Source organism: Phoxinus phoxinus (genome assembly GCF_949152265.1).
Source record: "Phoxinus phoxinus genome assembly, chromosome: 17".
Classification (NCBI taxonomy): Eukaryota; Metazoa; Chordata; class Actinopteri; order Cypriniformes; family Leuciscidae; genus Phoxinus; species Phoxinus phoxinus.
The window spans coordinates 30,953,489-30,978,399 of NC_136892.1; the positions used below are offsets into that span (position 1 = coordinate 30,953,489).

General features: G+C 40.1%; 2 protein-coding genes across 3 annotated transcripts in view; both read left to right on the top strand.

Annotated features, from left to right (window-relative positions):
• The window catches only part of LOC306984764 (uncharacterized protein), a 43,291-nt gene extending 31,861 nt beyond the window's left edge, over positions 1 to 11,430 (top strand). Inside the window, exons 1-3 of one of the 2 annotated variants that reach the window (XR_013794608.1) lie at positions 9,240 to 9,383; positions 10,162 to 10,274; positions 10,517 to 11,430. Coding sequence is in view for 1 of the 2 variants with exons in the window: in XM_079586438.1 (XP_079442564.1) it covers positions 10,517 to 11,205 (689 nt within the window). In the remaining variant the exon portion in view is untranslated. Of the gene's footprint in view, positions 1 to 9,239; positions 9,384 to 10,161; positions 10,275 to 10,516 lie in introns of those variants that run through there. The other variant, XM_079586438.1, reaches the window with a different exon arrangement.
• Positions 246 to 24,911, top strand: part of LOC306984759 (uncharacterized protein) — a 218,689-nt gene continuing 194,023 nt past the window's right edge. Inside the window, exon 1 of the mRNA XM_079586429.1 lies at positions 246 to 318. The gene's annotated coding sequence lies outside the window, so the exon portion shown is untranslated. The remainder of the gene's footprint in view (positions 319 to 24,911) is intronic.

Here is a 24,911-nt window from a genome sequence, read left to right on the forward strand (position 1 = left end):
GGGAAGAGACGTGCATCCCCGCCCCAGGTGCGGCCCCGCCTTGATCGACGTCATCACCTTGCCTCTAACCAATGAGAAGCATGATGGGCGGAGCTGCACGTGCAGCCCCGCCCCAGGTGCACCCCCGCCCAAATCTGCAGGCTGCAGCCAGGTGCTTCTCATAAAATGCGTGAGTGACAATAGTTTGGCGGCGCCACAGATGTTCCTCTAGATGGCGACATTTGTTTTTATTTCAATCACGTGATCTTGTTGTTGAGTCCAGTGCATCTTGGTCCATTCATGAAGAGAAAGAGATTCTTATCTGCTGTTTACCGGACTGTGAGTACATTTATTTTAAATGAGAGAAATCTAAATCTGTCAATTTACACATGTTAATAAGCTCGAGTGTCTGATTCCCGAGCGAATGACTCTTAAGAGCCGGTTCATTTGAGTGAATCAACAACACTTAAACGAGCCGTAGCGGTTATTGCAACTAACTCTGATATTATTAAACCCTAATACACTGACCGGTAACCCTAAAATTAAACAATGTTGTACATTACACTGAAACTTAAGCTCGTTACTGACGTGGCAGCATGTAAAGATTGTTAGTTGTGTTTAGCAATATTTTATGTAATTGAACCTGGTAAACACAAGGTGTAACGTTAACACAATATGAATAACAGAGAAGATTCGTTTATTTCAGACACGTTTAATCGTTGTCTGATTACAGCAATAAACCCTCAGCAATATTATTTCATCTCTGAACTGAATTGAAGAATTGATAGTTTAACAGTGATGGAAATATAGAGCATATTTCTGATAATAGACACCACTTTTGAGAAGATAAGGACTAAAATACTTCAAGAAATTAGAATTATTAACAGTAGACAAACACAACACTCGTTTGATGTTAGTCATTATACAGTCTGGATGATGTTTTGTTGCAAGAAAGTGTTTGAAAATAAATCTCACAAAAAATGATCAATCTAGGATAAACCATATCTCATGAAAGAGCAAAAATGATTGAAGCTTGATGATTGAAGTTAAAGTAAAAAAAAAATGAAATAATGCAATTGTTTTTAAATTACTATTGTAATACATACACATGAATAATTGTGAGTGATTGTAAGTGTGATGATCATCTGCTAAATGAGCAACAACGACCACAATTCACTCCTTCAGTCAGTGAAGCTCCCACAGCCGTTCATGAGAGTTTAAATGCTGGGAATATTCCCATCTTCCCACAGGAGGAGAAGCAGCAAGCAGGAGGAATTACTCCAGGAGAAACTACGGACATACTATTGTAAAGATGGAGATTAAGGAAGAACCCTGCAGAATAAAAGATGAAGATACAGAGGAACAAATAGGTTGGTGTTTTCCTTCATTCTCTTTAATGACTGATGAGGAACATTAAGATGAAAACTGACATATAACAATATTTATAAAACTAGATGTAGACTCGATTGTAAACTAGATTTGTGCTAAATTGAGGCTCACTTACTGAATATTTCTTTTGTTCTCATTTGTCTTTCTTTAATTGAATTGTGGGAATTTAATTTGTTGATTTTAGACCCAAAGGAAGTGAAAGAAGACAAACCTCATTTCATAAATGAAAATAAAGTTGTTTCAAGGACTGAAAAGACTTTCAGAGTCAGACAAAAACGAGCTGGAAAAACTGAAGTCAAAGGATCTTTCACCTGCACTCAGTGTGGATATAGTTTCATGCAGAAAGGAAGCTTGAAAGAGCACATGAGGATTCACACTGGAGAAAAACCGTTCACTTGCTCTCAGTGTGGAAAGAGTTTCAATCGCAAGAGCTTTCTCAAAGAGCATCTGCGCTCTCACACCGGAGTGAAGTCGTTCAGCTGTGATCAGTGTGAGAAAACGTTTGTTTTTTCATCTAGCTTAAGAACACACGTTAAAGTTCATGCTGGTGTGAAGTCTCACTTTTGTTCTTTTTGTGGAAACAGTTTTTCAAAACTGCAGACTTTAAAAGAGCATGAACGTACTCATACTGGTGTGAGACCTTATATGTGCTTTGACTGTGGGAAGACCTTCACTAGATCCAGCATCTTAATATCACACCAGAGAAGTCACACTGGAGAGAAACCGTACAAGTGTTCACACTGTGGAAAGAGTTTCTCTTACTTAAAATCGTTGAAAGCTCATGGGAGAGTTCATACTGGAGAGAAACCGTACAAGTGATCACACTGTTTCTCTCGTTCATCATTCTTGAAAGATCATGAGAGTTCACACTGGAGAGAAGCCGCATCAGTGCTCTTCATGTGGGAAAAGTTTCACCCAATTTAATTTTCAAGTAAATAATGTGAAATCACTCAGAAACTGTACATTTTGAGACTATGAGAAATAAAAAATAAAAAGGAAAAACTTGTGAGTAATTTTATTAATTAATTTGCTTGTTTACATGAAATCAAGGGGTTAAACATTGTAACATTGATCAAGTGTGTAGTGTATATATATATATATATTTTAAATAAAACTTGAAAATGGGAGAGAAGATTATATGGATATATCAGTGTCTGTGGCAATGCAACAGGGAAACTTTGCATTCAAGTTTCTTGGGGGGAACACAGAATATTTGTGAGAGAACGCAAAAGAATTTACTTATTATTTTCCCTCCCATCTCATATTTTGTTCTTCCCAGCACCGCGTCCCCTTGGAGGCTCTGTACTTTACCATTGATAGCAGCTGTAAAACAGGATTTTTATTCCCACAGACACTGACCATATTGTGCACTTCATTTAATCTTCTCTTAAATTTAAAAGTTTTAGTTATTACTTTAGTTTATTCACTTTAGTTTGTTTATTTATTTATTATTTTCGCTCCTATCATATTTTTTTTCATCCCATGTCCCTTTCCATAATAAAGTGATGAACTAGATATACTAGATTTTAGTCAATAATAAGATAAAAAAAAATCTAGCTAAACAATTACTTAATAATGTATTAACTTATTGCCTTGATTCTTGTTTAAGAAGATTCTTTGTAGCCTCATCATCAGAATAATTTTTTATATAAATTAATAGTTTACCCCAAAAATGTCCTGATTGTCCAAGATGTTTCTTTCTTCAGCTGAAAAAAAATTAAGGATTTGGAAGGAAACCATTCCAGGATTTCATTTTGTTTTGTCTATGTCACACTTGACCTTTCCAACGTGCATACTTCACACAAGACGTTTTGAATTACACCAAGCTGGACCAAGGCATGTATTTGTAGTTAAAAATTATAAATAAATACAATTATTTCTGAAAATGACTGATCATTTTGCTAGAGAAGACCCTTGTCAGCTAGGACATGTGGATTACTTTGAAGCTGCCTAAATTTGGACTTTGGACCGTCAAAAATGGTCTACGGTGAGCAGCATTCACTTACAGCAGATGGAGAAAGATCCTAGAATGTTTTCCTCTTAACACCTTAATTTCTTTCCGGCTGAATAAAGAAAGATCAGTACATCTCGGATGGTGAGTAAATAATCAGAGAACTACTCCTTTAATGAAGTGAACATCAAACAACTATGGTAACTCAACTAACAATCACGCTGAGACATGCGATCTTCTGCTATTGTTACTTGCACTGCTTGCCACATGTTTAGCGTTGGCTTCTCTCTCAGGTTTCACATGCGATAAATAGTTCATATATTTCACGTGCGATAAATAGCAGGGAAATAGATAGGCTGACAGAAAATATTTCAGAATTGGAGACACGCATCCATACTGTAATCCAGGATAGCAAGAATGCAAAGGCTTTAGATACGGCTTTGGATATGACTAGTACATTGTTCGGTTTTGGTTACAGATCCCCTTTAATTTTGTATAATTTTATTGTTTATTTTTACAGGGACAGTGCACAATTAAAAGTAATTGCACCAGAATCAGCTAATAGCTAGTTTACATCTGCTGTCCCTGGGCAGGTAAACAAATAAAATAACATACATTACTCATAAACCACATAAAACATCACAATACATACAGGTCCAGGAATATAAAATTTAAAACCAGAATATAAAACAGATAATGTACAGCACAGTCCTGCAGCAGTGTGACTGTGAGACGGCATAGTCATGGGATAAAACAACACGTCTATTCCTATCAAAACAATAAAAAGGTTTTCCCCACTCAGTCGAAAAGTGCCTAAGTTACTCGAAGTTCCCTTGTACGGTGGCTCACACCTCATTATACAGTGCCCACTTCTCCTCAGTGTATTTAGGGACCATTCTTCCAGCCCCGCCACCTCTGGTGCAACAGGGCGCAGCATTTTCCAGCGAGTTTGGTCCAGTCTCTGCCCGGGGATGTTGCAGAACTGGGAGGCTCACTAACTGGGAGGACCGTATTAGAGAAGTATGTTCGGTTGGCGAGCTTTTCTGGGCACTGGACATATTCCTCAACCTACACTAGAGGTCAGTTTCGAGGGGCTGATATCGCTTTAGACTATTTGGCAGTGTGGCAATTTCTGCAAATTGTGTCTCTATGGGTTTTGCAATTTCAAGAAGGGATGATGCAAAGGTGCTCGGGTCTCTGAGGGCAGACCCCTTTCGGAAAAGGCTCACACCTCCTTACAGTGCCCGTTTCTCCTCGGTGCCCTCAGGGGACCGTTCTGCCAACCCCTCCACTGTTGGTTTCCCGTAAGTTTAACCTCTCAGTGTCCGCCCTGGGATGTTGCACTGGGAGGCTCGAATCATCTGAGGAGGTTACTACAGGAGCCAGCCCGGTTGTTCCCTGCCGGTTATCCACTTCAGGGCGCTGATGTGACTAGCAATACACTAGAGGCAAGTCTCGAGAGTAGATCCTTTGGCGCCATCTGGCAGCGTGGAAACTTGGAGTTACTGAAAGTTACTCGCTATACAACAGTGGGTGATGGTCACACAAGACGACTCGGCAGATTTGAAGTGTTTCTGTTGCAGCGACTTTTTGTTCTGCAGACAGGGTGACCATCCTCGATTAAGTTTCCCTCAGGACTTTTGTAAAAGCCAAAATATGACCACACCTCAGATTTGGTCCTCTTAAAAGGCTGAAAAATCTCCCGAGCACGGTCGCTGCCATCCGCCACTCCTTCTCGAATAAAAAAAACCAGACGCGTCAGACTGTTGCTGGCTGGACAGGATTTACAGTGAGTTATTAAAATCGCGATAATCAAACACGGTTTTAATGATAATTACAATTTAAACGATATTACTAACCGTCAGTACATTTTGTCGTGGTTTATCGTGAAACCGGTAATCGTCCCATCCCTACTTAAGAACTACGTCTGGGATTGTGGTGTATTCTTGGGTTTTCTCTAGTAAATTTTTTACCGGTCCAATCAGCGAACAGAGGGAGTGGCTGAGAACGGTGACGTTGAGGTCGTGCGCTAGTTTGAGTCGTTATACGTCACGACCAAACGTTAGCGATTGGTTACGGCAGATCCAGAGTGGCTCTGGGCAGATCCAATAGTTTTAAATTTCAACCGAGTACCCGCCTTCAAGGAAGTTAACGCTTGTCAATGGAGGGAGGCCAGATTCTCTGTACAAATGAAATGTACAAGAGTCTGGTAGAACCAGGCTAGTCGGCCTCGAGTAGGCTCTGGTAATAAAAAAAATATGTTGTAACTCTCCTGGGGAAGGAGGCCATAGAACGTGTTCCTTCACCGAAGAAAGATTCTGGGTTGTACAGCCGATACTTTATCGTTCCGAAAAAGGATGAGGGTTGCGTCCGATCATAGATCTCCAAACTAAATCGTATGGTTAAAACGTTCAAATTCAAAATGCTAACATTGAAACAAATCGTTACTTAAATCAGATCCGAGGACTGGCTTGTCAAGATAGATCTCTAATGCTGCTTTCACACAGAACGCGAATCGAGCGTCTGGAGCCAGTGATTTCCATGTTAAGCCTGCTGCGCGATAGACGCGTTTAGCGCGTTGAACGCGATTTCGCCTCATTCGCGCGTCCATTTCGCGAATTGAACGTCTGCCGCGATACGTGCAAGTGATTTTATATGGTGCTTTTTGTGCATTCACGCATTTGATGCGAATTCGCGTCTGACGCCCGAGTTAAAAAATCTGAACTTTGCCATCTGTTCGCGCCGCGTTAACCAATCAGGAGCCTGCTTGCTGCTGTCACGTGGTGAAGTGATGTGATAAACGGGGGCAGGCCCGCTTTTCAGTTTATAATGTTATTTTATATGTTTGGTCTCAATAAATTATTTTGTAACACGACTAAATGCCTGGTGTGGTTCTAATACACAACAAAGCAAATCTTTTATCACATAAAAACTTGATTTCAATATATGAGACATATTCATTGTGTATTGAATGCTATTTATTGCATATCTAAATCTAGATTATATGAAACATTATTATTCTAATGTAAAGACAACCAACATACTTTAGTGTATAAGGACATAGTTCGTGTCTGAACAGTGTTGTGTGAGAAAAAAAATCACAGGACAGGTTAATTATTTTTGGAGGCTGGCTCCATTTATCATCAAAACAAAAATATATGATAGATTAGGTGGGTGAGGGTGATCCTCGCTCCGATGCGGGACAACAGGTCATCAAACTGGGCGCGGGACAGGCGGAAGTACAAGCGGCCGTCATCCAGGCGCAGCTCCTGGAGCAAGTGGTGAAACCTGCCAAACTGGGTACGCCTCCGGAGGGTCTGGTGGACCCAAGTACGGCGACGATGACCCCTACGCCGCTGTTCTGCTCTCCAGAGCAAATGTGAGCGGTGACTCTCGATGAGTGCTCGATCAACATCAGCCATCTTGCAAACAGACAACCGCCTAGCACTTGCCCCTCCCACAAGAAGAATTTCGCCTCGAACGCGCGAGTGGATTCAAAATGGTCAAGCGTCCAACTAGATGCTTTCCGATAGAAGCGAATTTGATGCTCAATTCGCATTAGGTGTGAACGCAGCATAAGACGCATACTTACTCGTAGAGTTCTCAACGGGTCGGGTTGGCCCGACAAACCCGACGGGACCCGCGGGTTCGGGTCGAAAATACAAGCAAATGACTCGGGTCGGGTCGGACCTCGGGCTTAATCTTTTCCGCTCAGTGAAAAAAAAATAAAAAATTAATCATTCATCGCTGCTGTTCACCGTAAAGAAAGTCTGGCTCCTGCGTGCAACGTGGCGTGCATCATGGAGAGGGGTGGGGGCAGACCTGATGCCTCTGCGTGCGCACCTTTAGCTTGGAGAAGAAGATGGAGTTGGTGAAAAGTAAACTTGCCGCAGGTGAATTCACCGTCGCTACTACAGAGTCGGAAAATCGAAGGTCTGGAAAGTGTATTGTTTTGTATTTCTATTGTTTGTATTGTTAAAAGGTGTGAACATTAAAGGTTGATTTGAATTCCCGTCTGCTGGTCATGATAATACGTGTATGAGAAAATCCGTCGGGCCGCGGGCCGGGTTCGGGCAGATAATTCATGTTGATGTGAAAAGCCACGGGTCGGGTCGGATTGAAATTTTCAGGCTGTTCATGAGAGTTTATGGGGAATATTCCCATATTCTCACAGGAGAAGAAGAAGCAAGCAGGAGGAATTACTCCAGGAGAAACTACGGATATACTATTGTAAAGATGGAGATTAAGGAAGAACCCTGCAGAATAAAAGATGAAGATACAGAGGAACAAATAGGTTGGTGTCCATTCTTGACACTGAACATTAAGACTACAAGACATATTAAGACTAAAATAACATTAACTAGGTACAGATATGAAAATACAAGATCTGTTTGGGAAAATGCATTTACATTTATGCATTTTGCAGACACGGATTCAGCGTATTTAAAAAGTAGTTTAAAGTTATAAATACATTACTTACAGTTTGCGTCGTCGTTGTTGAGCCCAGAATAGTCGGCACGGACTTATCTTTGAGCAACAGTTTTCTGGCAAAGCCAGCATCATTTTGGGATTTGTTCTCAAAACAGTCATCCTTCAAATGTATAGAACAAACGCTTAAACTAACACTGCCGTGACTGGGACGTCCGCAAACAAATAAAGTGCATCCATTTTTCCCCGACGACTGGATCTTTCGCAGCGTATTCAAAGATGTTGTTTGTCCACAGCCAGGAACAGCACATCTGCGGCATCGTAATTTCCCCGTACACAGACCCACTCGCTGTCCGTCGACTGAACACTTGTGAGGCGCGCGGGCGCGGTCGTGACAATGATACGAAATGAGCGTAGTTGTCTTGCGCTTTAAGCGTAGTTGTCTTGTGCTGGAGGAGGCGGTCGTATGCAAACGAGGGTACGTCACTTCGACCGTGACGTCACTTCTTACCATGGATCCAGAACGAGCTGTATTTAGAGCTTGATTAAATAAATGATTCGTTTATAATGGGGAGGACGTCTTAAGCTATGAAACTTGCAGGATGTTTTAATGGTACAAAGACCTCTTATATACCAAAAGATCAAGGCAAATTTGGTTTCTCATGTCATGACCCCTTTAAGACTTCAATCTTTGGACCTTATTTTTATCCCGTATGTTCTTTCTCAGACGAAAACATAAATATTGTCATATTAAACACTGATTTATGCTCAACATATTCTGAGAGGCTTTCACAAAATTTCTGTTTAACTTTAGTCACACTTGTCCAAGGAAATGATCCCAGATTTTCTCCTTCAGTATGGCAAAAAGAAAAACGCATAATCCTTTATTTGGGGATTTTTATTTTTAGTACAGTTATGCAAATCATTAGTATTTTAGTAGTAGTGTTTTAGTTATGTGAATTAAAATTCTGTAGTGTAATGTTGCCGCTACCAAAACATTACTGTCACTACCGTAAATGTGCAGTCATGACCGAAACGATGTTTTGTCAAAAATAAGTTTATTGAATTATTAACTATGTTATTAAAGTGTTTGGTTCAATTTATATTTAAACAGATGTATCCTTAACTCTGAAATCAGTGACAAACATTAGGTCTATGTCCTTTAAAAAGAAAGATTGGTTTCAAAATACAACAAATCTTGTAAAATTACACTCACAATATTGTTCAAATTGAAACTGTTATTGATTTACCAGTGATTTACTTTAAAAAAAAAAAAAAATAGCTAAAAAATATATTTACAAGATAGATGGTAACAAAATCTTAAAAGGACAATATAAGCCTTCTTACTAAATTATCTATCATTGTGATTTGGTATTTGGGGAGAGGGAAAATATAAATAAAAAAATCGGAAAATACAATATGAGAATTACCTGCATAATTACTAGACATGTGTACCTTGTATATTATACAATTTGCATACAAACAAATTACAAAATTGATTCTCTTCTCACTCCAGCACAGTAGATGGCAGAGTGTTTAATCAAAACCCGCCATTAATCCATCAGTAGATGAAGATGAATGTAAGTGTTCACTCGGCCACTTGAGATCTTGGTGAAATCTTCAGCTGGGGTCTATAGTGAGTTCGTTTTTATGTTGTAACAAATCATACTTATTTATAACTGTTGTGTGCAGTAGTCTGGAGAAAATTGGTGATGATGGGAGAAACGGAGCTTTATGTACTCCGAATAAACCCGTTTAAAGCGCTGCACGCTGGCGACACCTGCTGGTCAGAACAGTGTAAATGCAGCGAGAACATCCCGATCATGTGCAATAATACCGTTTACATTACAAACCAATCGCAAATGTTTTGTATGTAGCTAGGATTTGTGTTCCCATCACTAGAGAGTTGAGACTCACAGCAGTTTAAACGGTGCTGTATCAGGCGAAAGTGTAAACAAGGCTTACGGCTATGCTAGTATGCTAAAAAGGTTAAGCATCTGTTAAATTACCAGTTATACTTCACCAAACTTCAATAACCACATTCCCACAAACCTGTTATAATACCTGTTAGATTATTTTATCTCTCTTTTTTTTTTCTTGTGCCTCATTCTCATAATTTTCCTTTTTCATCATTGAATGACATGGATATGAATCATGAACATGAAGCCAATCCATTCACAAAACCTCATGCGTACATCAGCTTATTGTTGGTTCAGGGGGGTGTAGCTGCCAGCCAATGAGAATATAAAATAGCTACATAAAATCAAGGTAATTTATGGCCAGTTTCCGGCTAAAGTTATGTACATTAAAACAGATATAATACACCTGCAGCCACCAGAAAGAAAGAAAACAGGGAGACAGAGGCTGGTACGATTTATCTTTCAATACTGTTGAATATTCATGTATTCCCACAGGTGAAGATACTTTTCCTAACTAGCAGGAGGAATTACTCCAGGAGAAACTATTGAGATGGAGTTTGAGGAAGAACCCCGCAGAACGAGAGATGAAGATACAGAGGAACAAATAGGTTGGTGTTTTCCTTCATTCTCTTTAATGACTGATGAGGAACATTAAGATGAAAACTGACATCAATACATCTAAAACTAGATACTTCAATATTAAACTAGATTTTTGCTAAATTGAGGCTCAATATTTCTTTGGATCCCATTTGTCTTCCTTTAATACAATTTTGATGAAATCTTTCTACTATTAGACTATGGATTACTTTTATTTCAATCTTGAATTGTCTATGTAATATGTTTGTTTTAGGTCTGATGGAACAAAGTGAAGTGGAGGAGAAACGCCATCAGTTTCAGAAACCTCAAAAAAACACTCAAAGAAGAGGAGAGAAATGTTCCTGCATCTGCTCTCAGTGTGGATCGAGCTTCACAGCTAAATCAAGCTTGAAGATGCACATGAGAATCCACACCGGAGAGAAACCCTTCACATGCCGTCAGTGTGGAAAGAGCTTCCCATGGGCAGCTAGTCTCAAAAATCATCTGCAGATTCACTCAGGAAAAAGATCATTCGGCTGTGATCAGTGTGACAAGACATTTGTTGTGGCAGTGTACCTGAAAAGACACATGAAAATTCATGCAGATGTGAAGCCTCATGTGTGTTCTGTGTGTGGAAAGAGATGTTTACGACTGGACCAATTAAAGCAGCACCTAAAAATACACAACGGTGTGAGATCTTATTTGTGCTTTGACTGCGGGAAGACATTTATTACACCCGGCAAATTAAAACAACACCAGAGAGTTCACACTGGAGAGAAACCGTACAAGTGTACACACTGTGGAAAGAGTTTCTCTCAGTCAGGAACCCTGAAAGAACATAAGAGAGTTCACACTGGAGAGAAACCGTACAAGTGCTCGCCATGTGGGAAGAGTTTCACCGGATCATCTGGTTTACGGACTCATGAGAAAAAGCATTGTCCAAAAATTATGTACAGTAAGTGAGCAAAGTTCACAGTCAGATCCATCACTTAAAATAGTCTGATATTCTGATAAATCAAATGGTGTAATTTCTTGCAGCGTATCGTATCTATAGCCAGCAACTTACATCTTGTTTATAATTTATCTTAATCTGTTCTTATTGAGAGACTTAATACATTTATTTCAGTTCAAAGAGTTTCAACATTGTATTCATGTTTTTTTTTTAAAAATCCTGCAGTGATAAATAAATATTTTAAAATTAAAAATGTTTTGACTGGATGTTTTTTCCTATTTACTTTCTTTCAAAATATGGCTTTTGACATAAATATCCACACCACTGAGATCAGAAAACTGAACAGTGTCTGTGGAAGTGCAGTGAATAAAATACATGTTTTACAGCTGACATCTAGTGGATAAAATATGAACTAACACTAAAATAAATTAAGCTTTTAACTACATGGACTTTGATCAACAATATGGTAAAAGTCAAATAAAAATTAAGTCCTTAAATAGAATTAATATTTGGAAAGAATTTGTCTTCATTGGAAACATGTCATCATTGTTTTGGTAGTGACAAAAGGGAACACATAATCCTTTATTTGGGGAAAATATAAACAAAATTTTAGTACAATTATGCAAATGATTAGTATTTTACTATGTTTTAGTAGTGTTTTAATTATGTGAGTTATAATTCTGTAGTGTAATGTGGCCGCTACCAAAACATTACTGTCACTACCGTAAATGTGCAGTCACAACCGAAAATGGGATGTTTTGTCAAAATATTTAATCATCAATTGTTATTATAGTGTTTGGTTCAATTTAAACGAATGTATCATTAACTCTGAAATCAGTATGATAAACGGTATGCCTTTTACAAAGAAAGATTGGATTTAAAATACAACAAATCTCATAAATTACACTTGAAATATTGTTAAAATCGCAATTGTTATAGATTTACCCGTAAAAACATTTTACTAAAATAGGGGGGGAAAAATCAAGATGTTTCCAACTGACATTGAACGAAATCTGAAGAATGGCCCAACAGACTGAATTCTCACTCCAGCACAGTAGATGGCAGAGTGTTTAATCAAAACCCGCCATTAATCCATCAGTAGATGAAGATGAATGTAAGTGTTCACTCGGCCACTTGAGATCTTGGTGAAATCTTCAGCTGGGGTCTATAGTGAGTTCGTTTTTATGTTGTAACAAATCATATTTATTTATAACTGTTGTGTGCAGTAGTCTGGAGAAAATTGGTGATGATGGGAGAAAACGGAGCTTTATGTACTCCGAATAAACCAGTTTAAAGCGCTGCACGCTGGCGACACCTGCTGGTCAGAACAGTGTAAATGCAGCGAGAACATCCCGATCATGTGTGTAATAATACCGTTTACATTACAAACCAATCGCAAATGTTTTGTATGTAGCTAGGATTTGTGTTCCCATAGAGAGTTGAGACTCACTGCAGTTTAAACGGTGCTGTATCAGGCGAAAGTGTAAACAAGGCTTACGGCTATGCTAGTATGCTAAAAAGGTTAAGCATCTGTTAAATTACCAGTTATACTTCACCAAACTTCAATAACCACATTCCCACAAACCTGTTATAATACCTGTTAGATTATTTTATCTCTCTTTATTTTTTCCTGTGCCTCATTCTCATAATTTTATTTTTTCATCATTGAATGACATGAGCTCATGGATAGAGAATCATGAACATGAAGCCAATCCATTTACAAAACCTCATGGGTACATCAGCTTATTGTTGGTTCAGGGGGGTGTAGCTGCCAGCCAATGAGAATATACAATAGCCACATAAAAACAAGTTAATTTATGGCCAGTGTCCAGCTGAAGTTATGTACATTAAAACAGATATAATACACCTGCAAACAGGGAGACAGAGGCTGGTACGATTTATCTTTCAATACTGTTGAATATTCATGTATTCCCACAGGTGAAGATACTTTTCCTAACTAGCAGGAGGAATTACTCCAGGAGAAACTATTGAGATGGAGTTTGAGGAAGAACCCTGCAGAACGAGAGATGAAGATACAGAGGAACAAATAGGTTGGTGTTTTCCTTCATTCTCTTTAATGACTGATGAGGAACATTAAGATGAAAACTGACATATAACTATACATCTAAAACTAGATACTTCATTATTAAACTAGATTTTTGCTAAATTGAGGTTCAATATTTCTTTGGATCCCATTTGTCTTTCTTTAATTAAATTTTGATTAAAGGGGTCATGACATGAGAAACCAAATTTGCCTTGATCTTTTGGTATATAAGAGGTCTTTGTACCATTAAAACGTCCTGCAAGTTTCATAGCTTAAGATGTCCTCCCCATTATAAACGAATCATTTATTTAATCAAGCTCTAAATACAGCTCGTTCTGGATCCATGGTAAGAAGTGACGTCACGGTATGAAGTGACGTACCAGCGTTTGCATATAGACCGCCTCCAGCACAAGACAACTACGCTTAAAGCGCAAGACAACTACGCTCATTTCGTATCATTGTCGCGCGCTGCGCGCCTCACAAGTGTTCAGACGGACAGCGAGTGGGTCTGTGTACAGGGAAATTACGATGCCACGCAGATGTGCTGTTCCTGGCTGTGGACAAACAACATCTTTGAATACGCTGCGAAAGATCCAGTCGTCAGGGAAAAATGGATGCACTTTATTTTTTGCGGACGTCTCAGTCACGGCAGTGTTAGTTTAAGCGTTTGTTCTATACATTTGAAGGATGACTGTTTTGAGAACAGACTGTTTTGAGCTTTGCCAGAAAACTGTTGCTCAAAGATAAGTCCGTGCCGACTATTCTGGGCTCAACATCGACGACGCAAACTTACTTTTTACCATGGCTAATATAAACACATTTGTATAAGAGAATCTTGAAAATATGTCGCCTTTCTAGTAGGCCTACATGTGATAGAAAATTAAAAATGTTGCCTTTATCAATGCTGCATCTTCAAAGACGGCCTGTGCATGCATTTTTGTCCGTGGTACACCCTATCATTTAATTGGAATTAGTTAAATAATGTTAAACTGTTAGCAAATTAAGCTACAGGATAATTATGCAACAATAATCCGTTTTCAAGTGTCTCGGGTAAATTTTTTTTAATTAATTCAAAATAGTTTCACTTTCCATGTGGACACGGGCTGATCCAGTCTTCGTTGTTGTGGTGATGGTTCATTTTCCTCTGATTCCGGCTCAAACATAATAAGGTTTTATCATTGCAAGAGCCATCGCTTCGCATGCATCACCCGCTATTAAACAGTTACGCTGAATCCGCAAATGTTCTGGCTGGTGGCGTTAATAATTGATGCATAGGCACTGACGTTAGCCAATCATAACAGTGGGCGTTAACACTGAACTCTTAAAGGGGAAACACCCCCAAAACAGACTGTTTGAATCAGAGGATGAGAAACAGGGTGGGAAAAGGTCATAAATCACTACATTTTAAAAGTTTTTTGTAAAAAAAACTATAGTAATACTATAATTGCACCTAAGGGAACATAATAATAAAATTAAAAAAACCATGTCATGACCCCTTTAAATCTTTCTACTATTAGACTATGGATTACTTTAATTTCAATCTTGAATTGTCTAATGTAATATGTTTGTTTTAGATCTGATGGAACAAAGTGAAGTGGAGGAGAAACGCCATCAGTTTCAGAAACCTCAAAAAAACACTCAAAGAAGAGGAGAGAAATGTTCCTGCATCTGCTCTCAGTGTGGATCGAGCTTCACAGCTAAATCAAACTTGAAGATGCACATGAGAATCCACACCGGAGAGAAACCCTTCACATGCCGTCAGTGTGGAAAGAGCTTCGCATGGGCAGTTAGTCTCAAAAATCATCTGCAGATTCACTCAGGAAAAAGATCATTCGGCTGTGATCAGTGTGACAAGACATTTGTTGTGGCAGTGTACCTAAAAAGACACATGAAAATTCATGCAGATGTGAAGCCTCATGTGTGTTCTGTGTGTGGAAAGAGATGTTTACGACTGGACCAATTAAAGCAGCACCTAAAAATACACAACGGTGTGAGATCTTATTTGTGCTTTGACTGCGGGAAGACATTTATTACATCCAGCAACTTAAAAAAACACCAGAGAGTTCACACTGGAGAGAAACCGTACAAGTGTACACACTGTGGAAAGAGTTTCTCTCATTTATCATCCTTGAAATATCATGAGAGAGTTCACACTGGAGAGAAACCGTACAAGTGCACACACTGTGGAAAGAGCTTCGCTCGATCAAGATCCTTGAAATATCATGAGAGAGTTCACACTGGAGAGAAGCCGTACAAGTGCTCTTCATGTGGGAAGAGTTTCACCCGATCATCTAATCTACGGACTCATGAGAAAAAGCATTGTCCAAAATTATGTAAGTGAGCAAAGTTCACAGTCAGATCCATCACTTAAAATAGTCTGATATTCTGATAAATCAAATGGTGTAATTTCTTGCAGCGTATCGTATCTATAGCCAGCAACTTACATCTTGTTTATAATTTATCTTAACCTGTTCTTATTGAATGACTTAATACATTTATTTCAGTTCAAAGAGTTTCAACATTGTATTCATGGTTGTTTTTTAATCCTGCAGTGATAAATAAATATTTTAAAATAAAAATGTTTTGACTGGATGTTTTTGCAATATACTTTCTTTCAAAATATGGCTTTTGACATAAATATCCACACCACTGAGATCAGAAAACTGAACAGTGACTGTGGAAGTGCAGTGAATAAAATACATTTTTTACAGCTGACATCTAGTGGATAAAATATGAACTAACACTAAAATAAATTAAGCTTTTAACTACATGGACTTTGATCAACAATATGGTAAAAGTCAAATAAAAATGAAGTCCTTAAATAGAATTAATATTTGGAAAGAATTTGTCTTCATTGGAAACATGTCATCATTGTTTTGGTAGTGACAAAAGGGAATACATAATCCTTTATTTGGGGAAAATATAAACAAAATTTTAGTACAATTATGCAAATTATTAGTATTTTACTATGTTTTAGTAGTGTTTTAATTTTGTGAGTTATAATTCTGTAGTGTAACGTTGCCGCTACCAAAACATTACTGTCACTAGCCTACTGTAAATGTGCAGTCACGACCGAAACATGGGATGTTTTGTCAAATATAAGTATATTTAATTATCAATTGTTATTATAGTTTTGGTTCAATTTAAACAAATGTATCCTTAACTCTGAAATCAGTATGACAAACGTTATGCCTTTTACAAAGAAAGATTGGATTTAAAAAACAACAAATCTCATAAATTACACTTGAAATATTGTTAAAATTGCAATTGTTATAGATGACAAGATAGATGTTAACAAAATCTTAATAGGTCAATAAGCCTTCTTATTAAATTATTTATCACTGGGTTCCGGTAGTGTCAAATTTGGGGGGAGGAAAAATATTCCAAAACTTTCTGAAAATACAAGAAGGAATAAAATCAAGATGTTTCCAACTGACTTTGAACAAAATCTGTAGAATGGACCAATAGACTGAATTCTCACTCCAGCACAGTAGATGGCAGAGTGTTTAATCACAACCCGCCATTAATCCAACAGTAGATAAAGACGATCGTATGTGTTCTCTCAGCTACTTGAGATCTTGGTGAAATCTTCAGCTGGGGTCTATAGTGAGTTAGTTTTTATGTTTTAACAATTCGCATAGTTATTTATAACTGTTGTGTGCAGTAGTCTGGAGAAAAGTTGTGATGATGGGAGAAACGGAGCTTATGTACTCCGAATAAACTCACGAAATGATTCACTCTTTCGCACGCTGGCGACACCTGCTGGTCAGAACAGTGTAAATACAACGAGAATATCCCGATCATGTGTAGTAATAATACGGTACCGTTTACTAACCAATCGCAAATGTTTTGTATGTAGCTAGGATTTGTGTTCCCATCACTAGAGAGCGGAGAGTCACTGCAGTTTAAACGGTGCTGGATCAGGCGAAAGTGTAAACAAGGCTTACGGCTATGCTAGTATGCTAAAAAGGTTATGTTAAATGACCAGTTATAACGTTACTTCACCAAACTTCAATGACCACATTCCCACAAACTGTTATAATACCCGTTAGATCATTTTATCTCCATTAATTATTTTCCTGTGCCTCATTCTCATAATTTTATTTTTTCATCATTGAATGACATGAGCTCATGGATAGAGAATCATGAACATGAAGCCAATCCATTCACAAAACCTCATGCGTACATCAGCTTATTGTTGGATCAGGGGGGTGTAGCTGCCAGCCAATGAGAATATACAATAGCCACATAAAATTAAGTTAATTTATGGCCAGTTTCCGGCTAAAGTTACCTGTACATTAAAACAGATATAATACACCTGCAGCCACCAGAAAGAAAGAAAACAGGGAGACAGAGGCTGGTACGATTTATCTTTCAATTCTGTTGAATATTCATGTCTTCCAACAGGTGAAGAAACTTTTCCTATCAAGCACGAGGAATTACTCCAGGACATACTATTGTAAAGATGGAGTTTGAGGAAGAACCCTGCAGAACGAGAGATGAAGATACAGAGGAACAAGGTTGGTGATTTGCTTCATTCTCTTTAATGACAGATGAGGAACATAAGATGAAAACTGACATCAATACATCTAAAACTAGATACTTCAATATTAAACTAGATCTTTGCTTCAGCCCCCCTAAACTTCTGCCTAGCCCCCCTAAAATGTATGATTAAGTGTAGGCTACATTAATTAGTGTTCGCTTCAGTCTTGTTATAATCAGATTCAACACCGCCTTCAATCCGCAGCGGCGCCGAGCACAGCGCACATCAGAAACAGAGGACATGGGTGTGTGTGTGTGTGTGTGTGTGTGTGTGTGTGTTCATCTGAGCCTCATTGGTCTGTCACTGCTCTTCAATGTCAGAATATTTGAGATGAGCTATCAAAGTAGGTTCAATGTGTTCAATGAAGCTGCCGAGCGCCAATTTTAAGCAGAGCGACTCAACGTTTCAGTTTACGGTCAAGTGCAGGATATAATATGTAAGTAGCTAAACTAAACATTTCATATTTGACAGTTTTTTTAGGTCATAAATGTTAAACGAATGACAAAAATAATCAGGCAAAATAATAAACTTGTGTCTAATTTTGCATTTTGAACTGAAAATAGGCCTATGTAATGTGACTCGTGTAATGTAATAATTAATTTACTGTCATTGTGAGGGGACAAGAAACATTAACAAAGCCGTTTTCATCATATTAGGCACAAGATTAATAATGAATGTGTACATATCGATAATTAATATAATACAATTTATAGCCTTCAGTAATTTAAAAAAGCTCAGCTTTAGGGGGGGGGGGGGGGGGTAATCAAGATGAGGAGACAAAGAGAAAAAGAAAGGGTAATCAAGATGAGGAGAGGGCAGGTATTGACAAATAATAGCTTTAAAAGCATGTTATTTAAAGCTATTTCTTATCCTTTTTTGGCCTTCAAACATTTTGAAATGCACATATCAGAAAAAAATTTTTTTTAACCCCCTAACAACCTCAAATTTAGGACCTCTGATTATAAAGCCCTGTCTACGGCCCTGTATTAGGCATAATATCAATAATGAATGTGTAGCCTACATATTGTGAATGAATTTAATAAAGTTAGTTACCTAGCTTTCCTAGTCGCTTTCAGTAAATTAACGCGTCTAAGAAAATTATTCATAAATCAACCTATCAACTAACCCTATGTTTACTTTCTTCACTGACAGACAAAAATGAAAAGCCTAAATCAGTCAAAGTTCAGCTTTAGGAGGGGAAGAGTCAGGGCAAGAGAAAAACAAAGAGAAAAAGAGTATGACGCTGTGTGATGAGGAGAGAAAAATAATCAGCTGCCCACTGACATGGTTTTAAAGCTGTTATTATCCAAATTTGTTCGCCTTCAAAACATCTTAAAATGCACATATGTAGGTCAGAGAAATCAAAATTTCCCCGAACCCCCCTAAATAGCCTACCTCACACATTAGGGACCTCAGCGATTATAAAACCCTGTCATATGCATGTTAATAAAACTAGTAAATAGTGAGCATTAGTGTTACTTAAAAAATAATAATCATACCCTCATTGGGGGCTGAGCCTAGCCTGGCTCCGCCCTCCCACGTACTTCCGCTCAATTTTCATTTTACTTCAGAACTACGTCTGGGATTGTGGTATATTCTTGGGTTTTCTCCAGTCAATTTTTAACCGGTCCAATCAGCGAACAGAGGGTGTGGCTGAGAACGATGACGTTGAGGTTGTGCGCTAGTTTGAGTCGTCATACGTCACGACCAAGTGTTAGCGATTGGTTACGGCAGATCCAGAGTGGCTCTGGGCAGATCCAATAGTTTTAAACTTTAACCCTCTGGGGACTAAGCCCTTTTTGGTCCGTTTTCTCTGTTTTTACATTTGGGCTTACAAACCATATGTAATGGAGATGGAACACCGTGTGTTTGGTATCTATGGATTCAGAAGACCCTAAGCTAACATAAGCATGCATGTAATGTGTTTATAAAGGAAGTATGAGTGAAAAATGTACAATAATCGAGAGAATTTCAAAAAGGAAAATTTGATTTTTGTCATTTATTACTGAAAATCCCACCTCACACAACAATAGTGAACAGTTTTTGAACAAAAAAAATATTTGTCAAACCCTTTGCTTGACAGACATTTGTAATTGTTCAATCAAATGTGTTAAGAACAATGAAATAAGGAACTTTTTTTACAAACAGTCCCAGGTGTGAAAAAGCTGTCTGCTCAGAACTAAATGAGAACTGCTTGCTCTGAAGAACAGACACACTCACAACCTGGCAGATTTACTTTGCAGTAATTGTTCCAGAGCTTGTTCTGCCGTAAAACTTTTACTGCTTGCCATCATAAAAGTGCTAAAACAATACAATAATAATGCTATTTAAGTTATTCTGTCTCTCTCTTATATAGATCTCTGTGCGCTCTGTAATACTCCGCTCCGTTTGCTATCTGTCTCATTCTCCGTCCACATGACGCTGTTTGTTTGCACATGTTGAAGGCTACAGAGTCCTCTGATTGGCTAGAATACGTCATGGTAACCTTCCTCTGATTGGGTAAAAAAAAATAAAATCCTCCCAGCAGCAATTTTTCCATTGGTGGAGTTTGCCTAACAACATCGATTTCATTGGCCCAATTCGTCCCCAGAGGGTTAACAAAGTACCTGCCTTCAAGGAAGTTAACGCTTGTCAATTGAGAGAGGCCAGACTCTCTGTACAAATTAAATGTACGAGAGTCTGGTAGAACCAGGCTAGGCTGAGCCTCCCTAAAATGAAAATACTAGAATCAGAAGACAGAAGTCTATTTACATTATAAAATTAAAGTTCTCTTTCAAACATTTGCTCGGTATCTCACTATGGAAAACGCCTCTGGGCGTGACAGATCTGGAAGTACCAATCACACCACTTCTGTCAGTTGACGGACCAATCACGAAAGTGATGCGAACCGAACCGAACCGAACCGAAAGCGGAATCAGCGAACCGAAAGCGGAAACTTCACGTCCGTGTGCGTGCGGTTCAATGATATCAGGCAAGGATCCTCATCCTTTGTGCATCGCATGCCTGGGGGTGAGACAAGCTCAGGCATCACTGTTCTCTCTTCCCGTCGAGGGTGCTAGAGAGAAGTGTGCGGGTCGCGGCCACTAACAAGGGAGATCCCTGCTTTTCTTTGCCGCCCGCGGAGGAGACTAAACAGCCTTCTGCATTATGCAGCTGGGGCGAATTTATGGACGAATAAACCTCCCTTTATTACTACCAACTACCTCCCTTTACGGATCCTTGGATCCTTTACGGATGTGAGAGAGGAGGACGATGATGACGACGAGGCCATCGCTCGTCTGTTGGAGGACAACGGTGAGGAGGAGGATGATCCTCCCGCCGAATCCCTCCTGGCCAGGTAGCGCGTTAAGCAAAGTTTCACCCTCCCCAGCTGAGGCGGAGCTCGACCTACTGGAAATGTGCCGGAGGGTGGCGGCAAAACTCTCCATAAACTCTCCAGGGGACGGAGAGATTTCTATGACGGCAAGAGAGTGCCGTCACGTGCCCCACCAGCTAAACAGCTCGTTCCAGCGGTCCCCGCGTGCGTTTCAGAGATGAAACGTTTCTGGGATAAGCCTTTTTCACACAAGGTTCCTGTAAAGGGATTTTCTAGGCTGGATGTTGATAAAATGGAGGAGTTAGGGATGTCAAATTCCCCTCCTGTTGAGCTGTCAGTTGCACATCATCTCCATTCTCCACCCTAGCCGCATGACAGCCTTTTCCTCGGCTTCAGCTTCACTGCCAGACGCACTGAGCTGAGTTTTTCAGAAGATTTATAGTTCTTGCACTGGCAGTGAGGACTCTTGATGCCACCTCTCTCCTCACTGCTTTATCAAGCAGAGCTTATGGAAGAGATGGGGAGGCAAAGAGATTTGTGTTATTGCAGATCTCAACCTGAGAACTTCCAGAGGTGCGGTCCAGAGCTGCGGCCGCAGCATGGACCTGGCAGTGGTCGGCGAGCGAGCTCTCTGGCTGGGACTGTCAGGGCTGTCAGACAGAGAAAAAGCAGACTTCTTGGATACTCCAGTTGAGCCCAAAGCCCTTTTCGGGGCATCGGTCACTGCTATGCGACAACGGTGTGATCTAAAGAAGCAGGAGGGTTTGTGTCAAAACGCCATCTCTCCCGCAAAGTGATAGTGACGTCACTCTGCATGTGCGCTTTCCGTCAGTGGAGAGATCGCTCTTTTCTCGAGTCAGGGATTCCGCTAGGAGCAGTTTCTCTGAGAAGGTGGTTACAACAGATGCGTTGCTCACAGGTTGGGGTTCAGTGTGCGAGGGCAGGATAACAAAGGGAAAATGGCCCGTCTCGCTACAAAACGCACACATAAACTTCCTGGAACTGTTAACAGTGTTTCTGGCACTGAACCATTTTGTGCGGTTCCTAAGGAACCACCACATTTTGATCAGGTCAGACAACACAACGGCGGTGGCATACATAAATCGCCGGGGAGGCACACGTTCCCATCTGCTTCACAATCTGGCACAGAAAATAATCGTGTGGGGCGTGAAGCATTTTCATTCACTACGGGCAACCCATGTCCCGGGAATAATGAATGTGGGGGCGGATCTCCTGTCCAGAGGAAATCCTCTGTATGGACAATGGACTCTCCACCCTCAGGTAGTGAGCCAGTTGTGGGAGAGGTTCGACTGAGCTGCCGTAGATCTCTTTGCCTCGCACAGAAACACTCAGTGTCCTCTATTCTTCTCTCTGGTGAGAGACGGTGCGCCTATCGGCGTGGATGCTCTGGCGCACCCGTGGCCAAACGCACTACTGTACGCATTTCCTCTGCGTACAGTAGTCTGATCTTTCCAAATTTAAGAAGGGTACGAGAGTACGGTCACTCAGTCATAATGATTGCCCCGAACAGGCCTGGGAAGTTGTGGTTGACGAAGATAATTCAACTCCTTTGCGACCAGCCCTGGCCTCTCCCGTTGCGCAGGGACCTTCTCTCACAAGCGCGTGGGGAGATTTTTCACCCAGCCCCAGACAAAGTGACTCTTTGGGCCTGGCCCGTGAGAGGTTAAACTTGAGTGTGATGGGTTTGCCTTCAAGGGTGATTGAAACAATTCAGAACGCACAAGCAGCTTCAACGAGCTCTGCATATGATCAGAAATGGACTCTGTTTGAGCGATGGTGCACACACAGACACATTGTTCTTTTTCTCTGTTCTGTCACGGATGTGTTGTTTTCTGCAGGAACTTTTGGACAAGGGCAGAGTCTTTTCAACTGTTAAGGTTTATCTTGCCGCAATTTCTGCGTGTCATGTGGGGGTTGACAGAAACACTATAGGTCAACACCCGCTTGTATGCAGGTTTATGAGAGGTGCACAGCGTTTGAACAGGGTTTCAAAGCCATTGATTCCGCCGTGGAATCTCAGCCCCCTTTTGAGCCTATAGAGAGTGTTGAATTAAAGCTCCTTTCGCTAAAGGCTGCTTTATTATAGGCTTTACTTTACTTCATGCGTTATCGGTTCATAACTCATGTATGCAGTTCGCTACGGATTACTCGAGAGTAACTCTCAAAATGAATCCAGCGTTTGTCCCTAAAGTTAGCGAGTCAGTTCTCGCCTGTAAACAGGTGAATTTACTGGCTTTCAATCCGCAGCCTTTTTCCTCGTCAGAGGATGCGCGGCTTAATTGCTTGTGCCTTGTCCGTGCGTTGCGTCACTATGTGGACAGAACAAAAGCACTATGGAAGAGTAATCAATTATTTGTTTCATGGGCTGATTCTCATAAAGGGAAACCTATTTCGCGTCAGCGCCTGTCCCACTGGGTAGTGGAAGCTATTATATTAGGTTATAATGGAATGGGTCTCTGTCCTCCGGAAGGGCTGAAGGCTCATTTTACCAGAGGTTTTGCTACCTCATGGGCACTGTTTAAGGGTGTTTCAGTTCAGGACATATGTGCAGCAGCAAGTTGGGCTTCGCCTCACACATTTGTCCGATTTTATAGACTGGAGAATGGACTCTCCACCCTCAGGTAGTGAGCCAGCTGTGGGAGAGGTTCGGCCGAGCTGCCGTAGATCTCTTCACCTCGCACGAAAACACTCAGTGTCCTCTTTGCAATCACTGGCTCATTCCGTCTTAAAACAACAACAACACTCATTGTGGAGTGTTTATGTTACATACATCACTGAGTTGCCTGCTTCGGAAAGCATATCTACAATACGGGAGTTGTCTATTTCCCATAGTGAGATACCGAGCGAATGTTTGAAAGAGAACTTTAGGTTACTTACGTAAGCCCGGTTCTCTGATAACATGAGTGAGGTATCTCACCACACTTCCCTCCTTGCAGTGCACAGAGAAGAGATATGCAGAGAATAAAGTAGGGACCACTGGCAGTCGTATATATGAGGGAGGTGGGACTCCCGCATCACTGTCATGATTGGTCTGTCAACTGACACACGTGGTGTGATTGGTACTTCCAGATCTGTCGCGCCCAGAGGCGTTTCCCATAGTGAGATACCTCACTCATGTTATCAGAGAACCGGGGTTACGTAAGTAAGTTCACGGAAACTCGCCTTCCCTCCTCTGCAGCTGTCAATCATTCTCCATTCAGAATTCAAACAGCGCTCGCGCCTCATCCGGTTACGGCAGGATGCACGGTAAAACTCTCTCCAATATGATATATTCACATTATAATGCTTGATCTGTAGATAAAGGGCTGTGGATTTGCATAAAATGACTTTATTTTGCTGGAGTTTATTGCTGTTTTTAAACAACTCGCTACCATGAGCCTGTTAGATCACACACGTCACAAGGACTAAGAATCGGCATTAAACGCACAATAACTGGAATTTAAAACTGTGAAGAAACAAATGATCAATAAACTGTTGGACAGATATACACTAAGATTTGTGCGCTCGACATTTCTTCGCTTTGTGCCTTGAGCTTTTAAATGCGCACTTGTGCAGCGCTGCACACTGTGGGCCCTTTTTTAACGATCTGAAACGCAAGTATCAAACGCGAAACGTAAGTAACTTTGTGGGCGGATCCCGGGCGCTGTTGCTATTATACCGGCGGGATAAATGACTTTTGCGCCCGACGCAAATCTAAAATGGGTTGGTCGGAAGTCGCTTCATTCATAGGTGTGGTTTGGGCGTAAAGTGAAATAAACCAATCAGAGTGTCATCTTACATTCCTTTTAAGAGC